This window comes from Spea bombifrons, chromosome 3 (genome assembly GCF_027358695.1).
Source record: "Spea bombifrons isolate aSpeBom1 chromosome 3, aSpeBom1.2.pri, whole genome shotgun sequence".
Lineage (NCBI taxonomy): Eukaryota > Metazoa > Chordata > Amphibia > Anura > Pelobatidae > Spea > Spea bombifrons.
The window spans coordinates 94,370,692-94,387,476 of NC_071089.1; the positions used below are offsets into that span (position 1 = coordinate 94,370,692).

General features: G+C 38.4%; 1 protein-coding gene across 10 annotated transcripts in view; it reads right to left on the reverse strand.

Moving 5' to 3' along the window:
* Positions 1-16,785, reverse strand: part of MBNL1 (muscleblind like splicing regulator 1) — an 83,082-nt gene that overhangs the window by 55,943 nt on the left and 10,354 nt on the right. For 3 of the 10 annotated variants that reach the window (XM_053460846.1, XM_053460849.1, XM_053460843.1), the window contains exons 1-2: positions 7,018-7,477; positions 5,886-6,890 (exon numbers count right to left, since the gene is read on the reverse strand). The exons of 1 other annotated variant lie outside the window; for it this stretch is intronic. In XM_053460846.1, coding sequence (XP_053316821.1) covers positions 5,886-6,059 — 174 coding nt within the window. In that variant the 5' untranslated portion in view covers positions 6,060-6,890; positions 7,018-7,477. Of the gene's footprint in view, positions 1-5,885; positions 6,891-7,017; positions 7,481-16,785 lie in introns of those variants that run through there. 6 more of the 10 variants (XM_053460848.1, XM_053460850.1, XM_053460847.1 and 3 more) reach the window with 4 other exon arrangements.

Here is a 16,785-nt window from a genome sequence, read left to right on the forward strand (position 1 = left end):
ATAATGAAACACACCTACAGTAATCAGTGGAACATCTATGGCTGATTTTATATGATAGGTCTGCTTTAAAGAGCCTTATTATGTAGCTCTAGGAATTTAAAACACATTTTTATGTTACAACATGTCACCTCCATCTGCCCACCATACGGCTACCAGCCGAGTAGAGCATTTCGCCAAACAAGATTGGCCTTTAGCCAATACTTTACTAGTAGGCAGGTAGGAAATTTTAGGAATAATAATAATAATATTCATATGGTTGGCTAGTTTTGCTGGCAATCTTTTAACCTGAAAATATATCAAATGTATTTGTATGTGATCTGCTCTCGTAGCCCTTTTAGGTTCAGAGAGAGAGATTGACAAATTGTACATTACTGCAGAATAAGATGCTACATAAATACATATACACACACACATTATATTTATATATATATATATATATATATATATATATATATATATATATGCAAGGATATAACAAAACCGAATATGAAATAGGATGTGAATAAAGACTTTATTCTGTGCTTTGCCTGTTTTTTTTTTGCAGTTACTTTTTTTTCCATCACGCATTTATTGAGCATGGTTTGCAACCTGATTCTAGCCTCACAGTCAAAAGCCATGAATCGGCCTTCAGTACTGAAAGAGCCTTAAAGGGAGAAACAAGTGTCTGTTGATGATTCATGAGTGTTTCGCTTCCAATCCAAGTTTAAACAGTTCAAAAACAGCCTTAGAACATGCTCAATACAGAAGTAAACACTCGTGACAAGCAGAGCCACACTCCGAGCCAGCAGGGAGGCTGTATTCGACCCTTCTTGCTTTTTTTAGATGTGCGCCCTATTTTCCTGGGATTAAAACACATCCACTTGACAATAACAATAAAGAAATAAATATACAAAATCAGGGGTTAACAAATTTGGTTTGGATCTAGGAGCCAGCCAACACCCCCGATAATGTTTTTATTCTCATTTATTTCCCCCTGGTCTGCAGTTAAAGGATGTTAATTGGGCAATACAACATAAAACAGTGCTGCACCACTTTGTACAGTGCTACAGTCAACCCCTTCATGACAAGGAGTATTTTACACCACTGGCTAACATTATACATTTCTAAAAATACACACTCTTAACACTATGCACACTAAATATGGCACACACACACACTGACAACAGAGCTATACATTTACACACATACACACTAACTCTGACACTACAATATACACTGGTATACACTCACATTCACTACACCCCCTTCTTATCAATTCGGCACCCTATGCCTGCCTGCGGGGGCGCAGGTGCCATGTGGCACCCAGCGGGGTCACATATTTTACATTACTTGACTTTGGTCCTGTTATATCTTTCTTGACCACTTCCTGCACTCTCCCATACACTGAACTCTCCTTTCTCTTCTACATAAACCAGTTATCACTGAAAGGTTCGTAATCTTCTTCTTTCCTCTTGTCCAACTAGATGGCCCCTCAATCCTATCCCTCACTCATCCTCATGCCAGTAGCACCTTGTGTTAGGAAGGGATGAATGTGGGCAACGTTTTTAAGATAGAGATGGCAATTTTTTCATATAGACTGAATGTGGGGAGTGAATGAGAGGTCAGAGTCAAGGGTGACACCAAGGCAGCTTGAGAGGACGGAAAGATGACTCCTGTCTATGCCCTCATTATCTCCTGCTTTGACTATTGTATCCCTTAGCTGTCTCGCTCATACCTGTCTCACGTCTCTTTACGATGCACCATGAACGCTGCTTCCAGAATTATCTTCATCACCCGTCACTTTACCAACACCTCTCTCCTCTGTCAGTCTCTTCACTGGCTGCCTGTGCACTTCAGGATGCATTTCAAAATCCAGATTTTTACTTTCAAAGCTCTTCATAGTTGTTCCTCTACTTACATCTCCTCACTCATCTCTAAATACACTACTAATCCAATGATCTCCGTCTGTCCTCTCCTCTGGTTTCTAGTTCACATGCACGCTTACAAGATTTCTCAAGGGCTGTCCCAGATCCTCTTGAATGACTTCCCGGGGAATATCCGCCTTTTCCCCTGCCTTCGGTCCTTCAAAAATCCCTCAAGATCCACTTCTTTAAGGATGCCTAGACACATATGTGTTAATGCCCTTCCCCTCATCTTCATTACCTCACCTTCCCTAATCCCCCTCCTGCCTTTGGTCCATCCTTAACAGGAGCACGTTTCCCTCTTGTGTAATAGACCCTAACATTCTCTAGATTGTAAACTTGTTTTAACAGGGCCCTCTTCACCTCTTCTTTCTCTAAGTCAAATCGTTATGTTATATATATATATATATATATATATATACACTACTTGTTATGTTTTGTTTACACATTGAACAGCTGTTGGCGCTATACAAAACAATACATCCAAGTAACGTGTCACTACCTACATCAGGAGTTGCCAAGAATAGCTTTCTCAACCCAAAATAATGAATTACCATTCCCATGATGCTCAGCTAACATCCTAAAAAGAGTGAGCGTGTTGTTGGCTGAACATTACGGGAAGTTCCACGGCATCTCAAGAAATGCCTTCCTCAGTCTTATTTCAGCCTACATATACCGTAAAACAATTACTTTCAAAGTATCTAAGAAGGGGAAAATCTCCTCTTTTAACGTATTTGAGAACACTTGAGCCGTTTCTAGGCTATGCAGGTGGTAAATGCATTATGAATCAGACCTCCATCACAAGGCTGGGGACCGGGCTGGTATTTAGTCTGGAAAGGTGATATAGTCTGCGGTAAACCTGCAAGTGGCAGAACCCAAACAACTAAATAATTCATCTAGCCTGTCTCTCCATCTCTAAGCAGCTGCCATGGATTACAACTCCTATCTTTCTCAGCCAGAAAATGCATGGGGGGGGATCAAATAGCATGTTAAGTGTATAACCACCACACGTGACATATGGTAGAAGAAACATAGCTAAGAATGGTCTCTGGAGTCGGCGGTGCATGTGCCGTCAATTGTGCCTGTTCATGTGAAAAAAGAAATCTGGATCTGTAATGCATGTTAAACGAAGCATATTTCAGAACAAGATTATTGTACAGTAATACTTTACAAAAGCTATTTTAATGGCAGACGGGAGATGCAGCAACTTATTCTGGAAAGTCCAAAGATTAGAGAGATGTATTGTCCTCATAAATATTGCACGGGCTGCTTTGAATTCTTGCCCTTTGCCGTCACCCAGCAGGCAGAACTCTGCTCTACTTAGCAGAACACCCCTGGGACACTGTCCAAAACCAGAAAAGCACAGCTGAAGGGTAATGCCATTTCATGGGGCTCCCTAACGAAGACGTAGTCTAAAAATAGTTTTGCCGATGGAATGTACCTTTACCTCTCATACAAAAAAAAAAGACTTACCCTGAACTATATTCTTTACCGAACCCGGGCAGACACCATTCATGGTACAAATGGTTCACAGATGACGCTTCCACTTTTGGATCAGCATATGCATCTTAACCAGAGGAGGCATTTGAAGAGATTTTTAATTCTCCAAGAGCCAGATGCATGCACTTTAGCGATGCGTTGCCACAATGGCATTCTAACTGAAGTGCACCTGTGCAGATACGACAGAGGTATGAACGATTTGATCTACACGCTGTACTTGCTAAAGTATTAAGCAAACATGTATGTGCTATGACCAGACTGTTGTCAAATAATTCTATGTCTTGTGACACATGCATACTCACAGTGTCCTAAACCCATCACCTGGCATTTGAGTGCAAGCCTGTTGTGACGCTGATAAGGGCAATGCGACTCAAGTCTGGAAATCTCAAATTGGTAATGCCCATGAGAACAGGTAGTTCTAAAGAAAGTACATGAAATCACCTCTAAAGTATCATAAAGTGTTCGGGCTAACCGGCATAACATAAAAGGCCAGCGTATTCCATTCAGGCACATCCTGTACCAACTGCCACAAACATCTGCTTTTGACATTAAATACAAGCTGGGAGTCAGTTTCAAGTTGCAGCTAAAAATGTCACAATGGTATTTTTGGAGGTACAGAATTGTACCATGCTAGCCGTGGGAATGAAAAGGAGCAAATTTGGCAAAGGTGATAACTTTATTGTTTAACCGAAATGCGAAATTACAGACTACTTAGGTCTCTTCTTCAAGCATATTACACAGGGTAGTCTCAAAAGCTTGCAATCTAATGGGATTCATTAAGCCAAACTGTTTTTGGAAAAGCCATGTATCAGGAAAGATTGCAAGTGTTGAACCATATTTGCCAAAAAGCCAAACGTTTTCTTTGATGTTTGGATAAGGTAAATGTTGGAAAAGCATTACGTTGTGCCTCTTTAAAAGCATTGATATGGTCATCTGAACTACTGCTACCGCTCCCCATTGAGGCACGTTATGATTATTGTCTCATCTAGTTTTCTACAGTGTGAACACTTGTTGCTGATAACCCCCAAAAAATAAAAAAGTAGCACTGTTATGTCAAACACATGGCGGCAGCAGCAAAACACCAAAACGCCAACTCAGTTTAGAAATATGGGGCACTTACCGGTTCGATAGATCCTACTTGCGGCATGATCTGCATTGCTGGATATAGTATTGCTAATAACTTTAAATAAATTTAAATTGACACAACAGATTTTGTTCTGTGTACAATATATATATATATATATATATATATTATTTTCCCACCTTCTTCATTTGCCTAAATCCATTAATTATAGCGCAACATAGCAAGAGATGTCAAATCCAGTATGGTATACACTGAGGCGGGGTGAGATGGGGCAATACACGAGACAGATATCAAATCAATAATTCCTTGAACCTGTCATCTGGTTGTATTGCACCATTCTGATGCATATTAACACCATTTGTACTGGTTTACTAGGATTACTTCTGCACCTATAAGGAAAGCTGAATTCGTATCCAGATGCTCCTCTTGGTGGCTTAGTGTTGAGGGAGTTAATGCCAAACGCCTGAGGGGATACAGGCTTCCCTGCACTCGATATCGCAATATGTTTATAAAGCTGCCTGTGCCAATATGTGCAGAACAAAGTGTTCCAAACCTTTCCATGCATACAGTGCTCCCATAAATTGTAAAGGACCTTCGAAGGCTTCGAATTAGTAGCAGAAATAACCCGAGAACTAAACTCGAAAACTTGACTTGACTTTCCAGCTCTGTGTATAAACACACACACCGCCGATGTACGCACGCGCACGCTGTATCTTGGCACACCATGAAATTGTACAAAACCTGTCATCATTATAAATGTACAATATAAAATATGGAAATCCGCACATTAAAATTAAGACATTAACAGTTAAAACGATCAGAAGATTTTGTTCTGTATATTTTTAGTTGCTATTAACATACCTGCATGGTTTTATTGGATACATGACAACATATCACATTGCTAACATTGCTCCCTTCATAGGTATATTTGTTTCAACTCATCTTTCACATTATTCTATGCGTCTAGCTGTATTTATTTATTTATTTTTTGATTGTCATACCCAAGGCAAGGCCTTGATTTCACAATGCATGCTGATCACACGCCGATACACGCTTATTACTGTTCGTTTGGCAATTAGAAACGTTTTCGGTAAATTAATATACCTGATCAAAAACCACAGACATGGGGATATTTTTGCCGTAAATCGTATTTTTTTACCTCCCCTACAAAAACTAAAATAAAGTAGCTGTGCATACAAACACTAAACATTAAAACTGCGTAGCGTCTATGCTTAAGTCACAAACTAGACCAAAACTTGTGACTAGATTCCTCTTTTTGCCCTACGAGCTGAAAGCTGTACGTTAATACAATGAGCAGTGAAAAAAAGTATCAAGAGTTCCTTTCAAACATTAGTATTTACTTAATGTTTATCCCAAAATGGACTGGAATGTTTACTCACTTTCAATGAATCAAAGCAGGCGATTACTCGTCCATTTTCAACTTGGCAGCTTTTCGATGGATGTGCAAATTTACATTCTGTGTCAGGCCGCGAGCAGGTCCCTCTTTGGAATTCTCGACACACTTCCAACGTTAGCCATTTTGTGTCCCGAATTGGTGCCACACTGACAGCCATTGTTAAAAATGTACAGGTAGTTTTTTTTAAAAAAAAAAAACCAAAAAACTCTCAGTACAAGAAATAAAACCAAAAACGGGTATACCGACGGCGGTAAAAGTTTAACTTCTCTTTGTTTGTTGTTCTTGTTTTTTTTTTTAACTGAATGGCTGTGCGCTCTGTCTCTGCATATAGCTCTCTCACCGGGACAAGCAAGTGAAATGATATACAATTATGTTCTGCGAAACGTAACGATCACCCAGAAGAGCATGAAACCAAGCTTATACAGTGCTCTCAGTGACCCATTTGAAGTTCCGGTTTTGAGCCCAAAACGCAGGCATGAGAACGTGGCAAAGCCTCTGCTGACACAGAATTTCCCAGCTGCGCTCTCTGTAAAGTTGTCAGAAGGGTAATCTCCAAAAAGCTGATTTGGCAATAGGGTTTTTTTTGCGGTGTAATCAATATTGATTAGTTTGGCATGGAGAGACGCAGCAATAACCAAGGCTTTTTTTTTCTCTGTCTCCCTCTTTCTCCCTATTCCCTCGTTTCCTCAATCTCTCCTTGAAAAATTCTGGCAGCCAATCTCTTAATTTTTCACGAAACGTCTCCTTTTGGCTACAAGAATATCAGTGTAACGCGGTGCTTGATGCATAAAGCTTTCTCTTGATTAAGAACAGAAATAAGGGAATCGCCTGGGCTAGATCAGAAGGGTGGATGAGCTCTCGTTGCGGTCTAGCTGGCAGCAAGCAGGCAAAACAACAAAAAAAAAATAATAATAATAATAAGCAGAGGCTGCTCTACAAGCGGGTCCAAGCGGCAGAGACGTCAGGAAAGGCACTTCTTAGTACCAACCTGTAGAAAAAACAAACATGTTACAATGTATCCAGCAGCACTTCACTTCTGTAGCAGTCAGTTCCTTCCCATTTGATTCCAATGCAGAATTCAAGCCTGTCTGTCTCTCCCCATGCAAAATACTTACAGAGCAGCATATTGCAGCCAGCCATCGTAGATTTTATTAAAAAGGGGGCTGTTTCCCTTGTGAAGCAATGCATGATAGGAAGATAACCAATCACAGATAGTGTTGCAGCAATATTCTGGGCTGGAAGCCAATAATGTGGGCTGTCTTATGAAAGGTTGTGCCTGTCAGAGTCTCATTACTATGCAATAAGCAGAGAAAATACCCATCGCACGTATATCTATATATGTATTCTTTTTTTTTCTTTCTGCACCAGCATTCACATGTGTGGGTTTTAAACTTACCCAACATGCAGCGTGCAGTTAATGGGTTGAACCATGTTATTTTCCAAAGGAAACAGCCCCCACCACCACTCCCCCCCCAAAAAAATACCCCAAAAAGCACAAGCGCTTGGAAAATTACTAGACGAAATTGCAAGCCCTAAAACTGCTGATGGCTCTGAAGCAGGCTCTGCTGCTGCGCTGCCCTGTGCACAGCCTGCATTTCAGCTCGCTGCCTGTAGCACATGAATATAAAAAGAAAGGAGGGGTGTTTTATAAATGGTACGGTCTCCTGGCCTATCAGGCTCACTTCCTTCTAAAACTATAAGCCGCACTGTCTCCTCGCACTCGTCGTTACTGTAAAACTTTTCCGTTCGGTAGGCAGACGCTCTGTCAATACACCACAGACCAGCCAAAACGTCTGAACAAAAGCTCTTTCTATCCTGACATTTTCTGGGGAAAAAAATCCATACCACAAATCGAAATATAGCAAAAATTCCCTAAAAAAAAACACTTGCCCGCACTTCTGTTTACTCCGAGGGATTCTGCTCTTAAATAGTAAATTGTTTTGTTTTTTTATTACGCCACATACATTAAACTGTAACGTTCTGTTCTCTGTACCAGAAAGCAGCCCTGTCGACTATTAACGTACACGTTCTCTTCATACGCAGACTATTATGTTTAACCTGATGAGTGCCAGAATGTATTGCTCAACTTCCTGGCATGACAAAAAAAAGGGATAATGGGTCTTATTTTAAAATAGCATTTTAATTTGACAGATTCCATTACTTCACCACAAAATGGTGACACTTTGCCAGAACGGAGACCACGTGGTGGCCTCCGCCCTAATTTGATGACACACTTTGCAATACAGACAAGTTAGACAACGATTGCCCAAAACAAAAAGGTTTTATGTGTGAAAGGCAGAGCCTTAACCCGTGCAACAAATAACATTTCACAGAGCCCCCAACTACTATTACTTATTATTTATCATATCATAAACTACAATTCATACTTATACATAGCGAGATCAATGCATTCTGTCCCGGACAAGCGCAGTGACACTAAATACCTGGTGACCCATGACCCAAAAAGTCCCTGTGTCTTGCAAACGCTACCCCGAGCCCGACTGGGGCAAGACATTCTACAAAGACATGTTAATTAGTTTGCATCTACAATAAAGACAATACATAGGAGGCATTCGGGAGAGGATGCTGAGTTTTTATCTCTTTTTTACTAGATTGCATGAGATAACTTGGTCATAGTTGAAAATATCAATGCAAAATATTTAATCGTGGACGATGTCCTCGTTAAAAATATATTTGCTATTTCTAATAAGTTAACATTATGCGAACATTATCAGTTCTCTTCCAATTGATAGAAAGGAAATAATACATGGTGAAGTAGCTAAAGTTTTCTTTTGGAGAAACCAGTCCACTTCATACTACGTATCATAAATGTACAAGACATTTGATGTCACTATGATATCATAAATGTACAAGACAATGTATCATTCCCCGCTGTATCAATAAACAAACAAGAAACGCAAGATTATATCTAGATATAGAACTGATAATGTGCTTTTAAAATCACTGTCATCTCCAATATCCCCATGCAAAAGGAGATTTTATACACTGTATAGATGTATATATATACACTGTATACACGTATATATATATATATATATATATATATACTGTATATATGTGTGTATATATATATATATATATATATATATATATTTACATAAAATACACATGCACAATATATTTAATTATATATGTCCGTATAGTTAAATAATCCCATCCACCAAAGTTAGAAATAAGAACAGTTTTATAATACCGTAGATCATTAAACTCCAAAATGGAAAAGTTTATGTGATTCACATAAAAATTACAGTGACTTTTCATCTGCAGGAAAATTAGTTTAATACCCCCATACACCCCCACATCTTCCCACAGTAATTTAGCAAAGCTGCGGTTCACAGGGGGTTAAAATTGTTGCTTATAAAGCACTTAGTAACCGAAGAGATCTCCATGCTGGTCCACAACCGTACTGTCCCTGGAGATTAAAAGCAATACAAGTAACAGCATTACACTGATTTCTACTGCTACTGCACACTTATACTACAGAAACATAATTTGATTTAAAGTGACCAGTCACAAAACAGCTTTGAAATCAGCTTTGAAATTCAGTTTTAATTCGGTAATTTTAATGATATAATTCAACCCACCTTCCATCACGGTATGGGCACTAAATGCGAGAGTCTACCCCGTCTACTCCTACATCATTTATATAGCACGTTGCAAAGACACTAAGAGGAGTTGCCATGAAATGGACGCTGGCAAACATTATGTCCAAAGCTACATACATGCCATAAAGCCAAAGAGCCACATAATGTTGCAATTAAAAAAAGAAGCCAGAAAGATAATAAATAAATGTAAATACATTTCGCACCAGGTGCCAAATCTGGTAAATTGAGGTAGATATATAAAATCTATGAGACGACTTTTCATGGGTAATGCCAAATGACGATTAGATTACAAATTCTGGTCATGGACCTTTAAACGTCCAAAATAAATTAACTGCTATGCAGAATTAAAAGAAAGAAATAAGCCACATTAAACAAACAAAATGCCCATTCCCCCTCAAAAATAAAATCATCTATGAGTTTTAATAAATACTATTATGGCTCATTTAATCACTGATGTTTAGACTCCAACTATATGATCAAGTACTCATGATAGGGACGTATCGTTTTTACTGGTTCTTCTTTCGAAAAACAAAATGTTTGGGAAAGTCCAAGCTGCGCTACAGATTTTTTTTCTTTTTGGATGGCTGGATTTCTGAATTTAAAGTATCCATCGAACATTGTGATTAGGATAGTTCTGTCAAATGTTGTACAAGGCGTTAAGTAGCTAAATGATCTCCCTTTAACACAAGTTCAAGGTATGCAACTAAATGACATGGCAACTGTCCAGGTCTATTTTTTAGCCCCAGCAACGAGCAAATACAACAGCGAAACTATAGGGGTCCTTACAAAGAACTGGATATTCCCACCAGGTGGTCAATTGTACAACATAAGTTAAGCTTGTTGTACACGGTCAGCCTGTTGTCCACACTATTTAACATGAATGGTCAGCTTGTTGTCCACACTATTTAACATGAATACACAGTGCAAGACGTAGACGGGAATAAAGAGTACACAGGGACTGACACATGACACTGGCGTACATGCTTTAAGTAAATAAAAGTATAATCCCTGCCATTGTTCTAAAGAACTGCTCTTCTTTCTGCTGCTCAGCGAAGCAGGTCAAGCCAAAGGATAGCGAGTCTTCAGAAGGACAAGAGTACTCTTGTGTAACATTAATGTATGCATTGAAGACGCTGCAAACCGACACGATTCACTGCAGCAGAAAATAGGACGTCATGTTCCGCGTGTATCTCAGGTTGTTTGACATTATATTAAAACACTGGAGAAAGATATACTCTTTATGAAAGTAATACTAATGGTGGGGAGATCAAGATCAAGGTAGTTATGATAGCCGGGTTATGTAATATGCTGAGGACAACATTTTCAACAGTCAGTTAAATATTAACGGTCAAGATAAAAGTTCCTTTTTAGGTGCTGCGTTAGTTAAATTGGGTAATGGCTCCACTTTTTAATAAAATGTTGCATCATTTAGAGATTATTTCCTGATTTATGTGTTCTTTTACAATATTCATTATAAAGAGAAAATAAAAAAACAGTACAACAATATGTATTACATATTTATTTTTCTAACATCTTCACTGTGGAGGAAAGTGATAAGAATGGTGCTATCACCATAGCAACCGGCTACTTTTTTCTGCTGACTGGTACCAGCATATTTACGCATAACAAGTCCTGTGCAAAGTAGTTTATGTGGGTTGTCATCTTGGCAAGCTCTCTTTACCCAATGTAATGTTTGGCAAATCTAGTTTTGTCATCCCCTTTTGAAAAAGTGCTGCTCAATTTGTTGGCATTATTTAAATAAAACATAATAATACAAATAATAATAATTATTATTATTATTATTATTAGAAAATATCTGGCTTTGTTGCCATAACTAAATGTGCTAACACAAAAAAACATTCTGTATTAACTGAGGGGGACATTGCACCCTGGGTTGCTTTGCTTCCAGATTATTGGTTTTACTAGCAATTCCATATATAATCCCATCATGCCTAGAATATCTCCCTCACTGGATTCTTTCTGTGCTCCTGTTTTATGTAGCCTCCTGTCTGCAAGATTTAAAAAAAGTAAACTACTACTATGGTGGCAACATCATTATTGACTTAAAAACCCTTTAACAATCCACCAAATACACATAAACAAGTAAATTACAGTAAATTGAATTTAAAGTTTTGAATTTAGATTCATGCTTGTGCTCCTGATAGGGACATTAACCCTTATTACATGGAAAACAATACATATTTCATTGACACTAAATAACTTGACATAGCGGTACAAACGGAAATACTCAGATAATGCTACTTGATTATACCCTTTGGAATAAGGTTAAGGAAAATGTTGATTAAAATGATGAGGGTACTTAAGAAGTGTGTCCAAGAATCTCTTACATGATGGGCTCTTTTGGTTTAAGGCAAGTACCTCATCAGTCACGATTCATTCGTATTTTTTAAACTAAATTCCTAAATTTGTATTCATAAACAGAGCTGTGTCCTGAGGCATCCACTTATATGGAATGACAACGGCCACTAAACATGCCACATTTAGGGCCGAAGTAGGGATGACTATGTGGCCCTGGCCCCTTAGCATCATTATCCTAATTCACCTGAAATTCTCACTGCTGTGTGTAATCTGTCTGTATAACTCGTTTTAACCAAGCTTATTTTTACATTGTCATCTTAATTGGATTAAGCCTTATAACACAAATTGGACAATAGTTCGGAGACAACAGTAATTTGTTCCCTAAGGGAGCAAAATGGTAATTTCTTAAGGAAGATGTAAGACGTAATTTCCTCACTCTGTTAGATTTTATCACAAGGATTAACTATTTAATGTAAGTTACAGTCCTATAACTTCCTTTAGTATTTCTACAGCCCTGGGAAAGCTATTGCCTTAGTGAAGTTTCTATCTAACCTAGACTTTCAATTCCTGGTCTCTTTTTGAGAAATGTGTCCATGCACCGGTGGGGTTTCCAGGTTATACTATCCTCTATAGAAAGTACTTTTTCCACTGGGGCGTCTATGTAATGTTGTCTCCTCTTGCTGCTTTGTAAGGGGCATGTCCGTATTTGACTGGGGTTTCTAGGTAATATATCTCCTCATACTGCTTTCTAAGGAGCCTGCCCATAATATGTTGGGGTTCCAGTGTGACAACGTCTCATTCACGGTCACCTTTTGTTTCTGAAAGCTATATAAATCAAGAAATAAAACCAGCTTTACATGTTACATGGTTTTAGGATGATGATGACCTGATGATTGCTCCACAGACCTAACAGAAATCCTATTGAGTCTTCCCTACCCAATTAGCCCATTTCAAATCTGACTTGATGGGGGAAACAATCTATACAGAATAGAAGCAGAGACCATCTGTGAGCCTCTGTAAATTTACAAAGCTGCCTGTCAGAGGAATTGTAAAAGTGAAAGGCGGCACGGTAATGGTCCATGTGGGATATATCAAGCAAAGTTAAAAGACAAGTAAAGAAAAAGGGGCAGCTACTGTATCACGACAAACTGTAGCTCTGTGAAACATCAGAGATTGTGTGTATGATAATAACAGCTGGAAAATGTTTCAGTAAAAGGTACTTGTCAAGGTACTCTTACTGAAGACTATTTGGTAAAATGATTGAAGAATGGTCAAAGATTTGGATGGACAGCTAAGGCTCAATTAGTGAATCTGAGTTGTACTGATTCTAGAATCATTGCCGACTGTACTTGACAGGTACCCGTCAGCAGCAAAGACCTTCCCTCCAAGCTCTATCTATGTAAAGTGGAGGGAATCAGCGGAATTTAGGATTTTTAAGAAGCTGCAGCTGCCGAGTTGCCACTAAGTGCAGGAAAAAATCCAAGTCACTGCAGAGACTAATTGCATATTCAACTATGTAGGACTTTTAGCTAGCGATCAAACAGGGAACTTGCCTAATTATATCTGAAAAGTTTTGACGTACAAAACAGATAATTCACATAGAGCATTATTTTACTGTGAGACTCTATCCATTTTAAGATTTTCCTAAATTCGAACCGCTAACCACGTGTTATTCGCTTCAATTAACACCTATTAAGGTATTGATGGGTCACTGAATCAGAACCCATGTAAGTTGCAGTACATTCTAAAGGACAAAGTAACTACAGCTCATTGAGGCTTATAAGAAAAAAAAATATAAAGTGCTTTGAATGTTGTCAAGACCACATGATTTAAGCAAATGGTTTATTTATACCTGTCTGTTTAACTAACGATGGCATAATGATTACACAAAAAACAAAGAGACGGGCAAATATTTACTTGAGGATTTGAGGACGGACATGAAGGCTTATTAAAAAAATGTGCTTATCCACGTGTCAGAGATATTGGGGCTTATGTATTTAAAGTGACTCCTGTGCAGAGTTAGAACAGTGATCACTTTATCAACCAACGACATTATGTAATCAGCATCTTTACTTCACTACAAGGGTAATAGATAAGTGGAACAACCTCCCAGCAGAAGCAAATGGTAGGTGTTAATGCTGTTGAGGAAACTAAACATCTCGATAAGGATAAGGCTATCTTGAGACAATACCAATGGCCAAGAAGGGTTTTGAGCCGGAGAAGATGGTGAGACTAGACTGGCCAAATGGTTCTTAACTGCTACGGTGATTTCGCCGCGTCTGAAACTTTCCCTATTTATACATAACCTTCAATCTGTGCGCTCGGGCTGTTTGATGAATCACTATATCTCCCATCTCTCAGATTGCTTTGGGTGTTTTCTATCAATGTTTCTTACGTGTTCTGGTTTTAAAATTGCTAGAGATGGTGGCTTCAAGTTTTAATTTTAGCTTTATAGAAGTCACAGCTGCTGAAACGAATGTCAGTGAGAGCCAGCATCAATTTTATACCAGTGACTCAGAGGAAAATCCATACCCCGCAGTAGGTTAAAGGGGCCGTCATGCCCAATATACAGCCTCCCTGGGTAGTTACCTGACAGCTGCCAGCCGACATCGGCAAACAGCATCACTAGTTTTCTAGCAGCAACTCCACGCTTTGGTATAGGGTATGGGAAACATCAATATTTTATTTAAATACATTTTTACAAAGGACTGTTTTTCACATTGGGAGGTAAAAATGGCAAAAGATAGAATCTTAAATACCACCTGAGGATTGTTATCATTAATTCATTAATTATATACCAGGCAGGTAAATTGTCTTGATTAATGGCATAATGGTGAAAGAACAATAATTAGAAACCAAATGGCAATATAAGTCTGTCCAGTGATTCATCTATTTACGAACTCAGCAAATAGAGTGTATATAGTGAAGTAAGTTCTATGCATTCAGTCTGTATTGGCACTGAAAGGGTTATGCAGTCAAAGAGTGAAGAGACACGTATTGTGGATAATATCTAAGATTAAAGTACCCTTTTTGGCTTTTTTGTAACAGAATTGTTTGTATGGCTTGATAACAAATTATAAAGCACAAATGAATGTTTATCCAGAGATGTCGATAAAAGCAGTGGAAGACCATCTCTATAATTTACCTTTAGACTCATCATTCCCACCCAGGAGGAATGGACGGGTAATGAGAGTCAAGGTAAGGTGAGACACGTAACTGAAGGAGATTCAGACTATATCATTAAGGACTGGGTGAGAATAATAAGATTTGAAGATGATCAGCATATAAAATAGACATATAGGTAGATTCAGCTAGAGATAAAGTCATTCTTATGCTTCTATAATATTGCTACTGGACGTAACCCCATGAGGGTACCATTACTTGTGTCAGCAATATGAATGTGCTTAATTCTACTGCTGGTCTAAGCAAAGTATCCAATCCATGTGGCATCAACCCTATAACGCTGGATACAAGGGACCAAAACATATGCCAACATAACGCGTGGGTTTCTAGTCCATCTTTTATAGGTTTGCATTCAACTTCACGTAATGTATTATCTCCTGCTCTTACAGACACTTATATGACCTTGAAGCAGCACTCCAACCAAAATTCTTTTTACTAGTTTTATGCTATTTTTAACAGTTTGATATTTAACACGACACAATGGTTTTTTGACATCTGCATATTAGCCATTTGTATGTCTTCCAGTTCTGTTATCTTTGCCAGATCTACTAGACAAACACCTGGACTCCTTATCATACTGCCTGTGGGAAACAATAGAATATCTTGGTCTCAATTACCCAGCTGGACACTCTGACTAATGAAAGTCTGCAGGGAAAAGGATTTCATTGTACAAGCAGGACTTCATTAGTTTTGGCATAAACAACATGGTCAAGGTGATGCCCAAAATATGACATGACAACATTGGTAGCTTCCAGTTCTGCAGATAAAGGATATTAAATTAGAGCAAATTCTAACCTACAGTTACCCTATGTGTATGTTTACAATAGCTTTTTGAATCCCAATTTGTAATTAATTTACTTATACCGTTTTCCAGCATTCTCTGCAGCATTCCCATAATTCACCTTACAGTTTTTTGAATCAAAGCAATAAACATCCACCTTAAAATATTTAATGCTGCCAACGCATTCTCCCCTAGGGACTGGGTGCAATCACTGACCAGTTTCTGCTAGTCTACACAACAGCCCATCGTGCCAATTTGCAAGAAGGAAACGGGGCCAAGAAGCTCTGCAGGGCATGGAGAGGCTGAGTAAACCTCAGGTTTTCTATATTAGGTACAGTCATGGCAAAAGAATGACATGATTGTTCCATTAAGGACCCGACAAATTTTTATACATAGCTAAAAAGACATAATTCTGAGGAAGTTGATATAAGTTGCCACAACAAGAACTCATGTGATGCCATTACACAAGTACTCTAAAAGTAAGATCTATAACAATGTATGTTTTTCAGGGAAAATATCGCTCCCAATATAAAACTTTAAAGATGGTTTTACTATCAAAATTCATATGGTCAATTATTTCTGTCTATATAATAGTAACTAACATAGTAATTTAGGTTGCACAAAGACATCAAGTCTACCAAGTTCAGCCTTGCTGTTGATCCAGAAGACGAAAAAAACTCTACAATGAAGCCATTTCCAATTGTGCTTTAAAAATAGGAGGAAAAAATCCATTCTTGAGCCCTAATGGCAAGCTGATTTCACATTGGGTCAACAATCTATAACTAAGTCTGTCCTTATAACCAATTATATCATGTTGTCTCAGCCCGTTAATGTCTTCTCTGGTAAACCAAGCTATGAATCCTGCAGTATTCTGCTCATACTCCAGAATTCACTCATATTTCTCCAGTCAAGATACTTCCCTCGACTATTGATATACATCTGAAAGGTCTTTTTATATTTACTGCACTTCATTT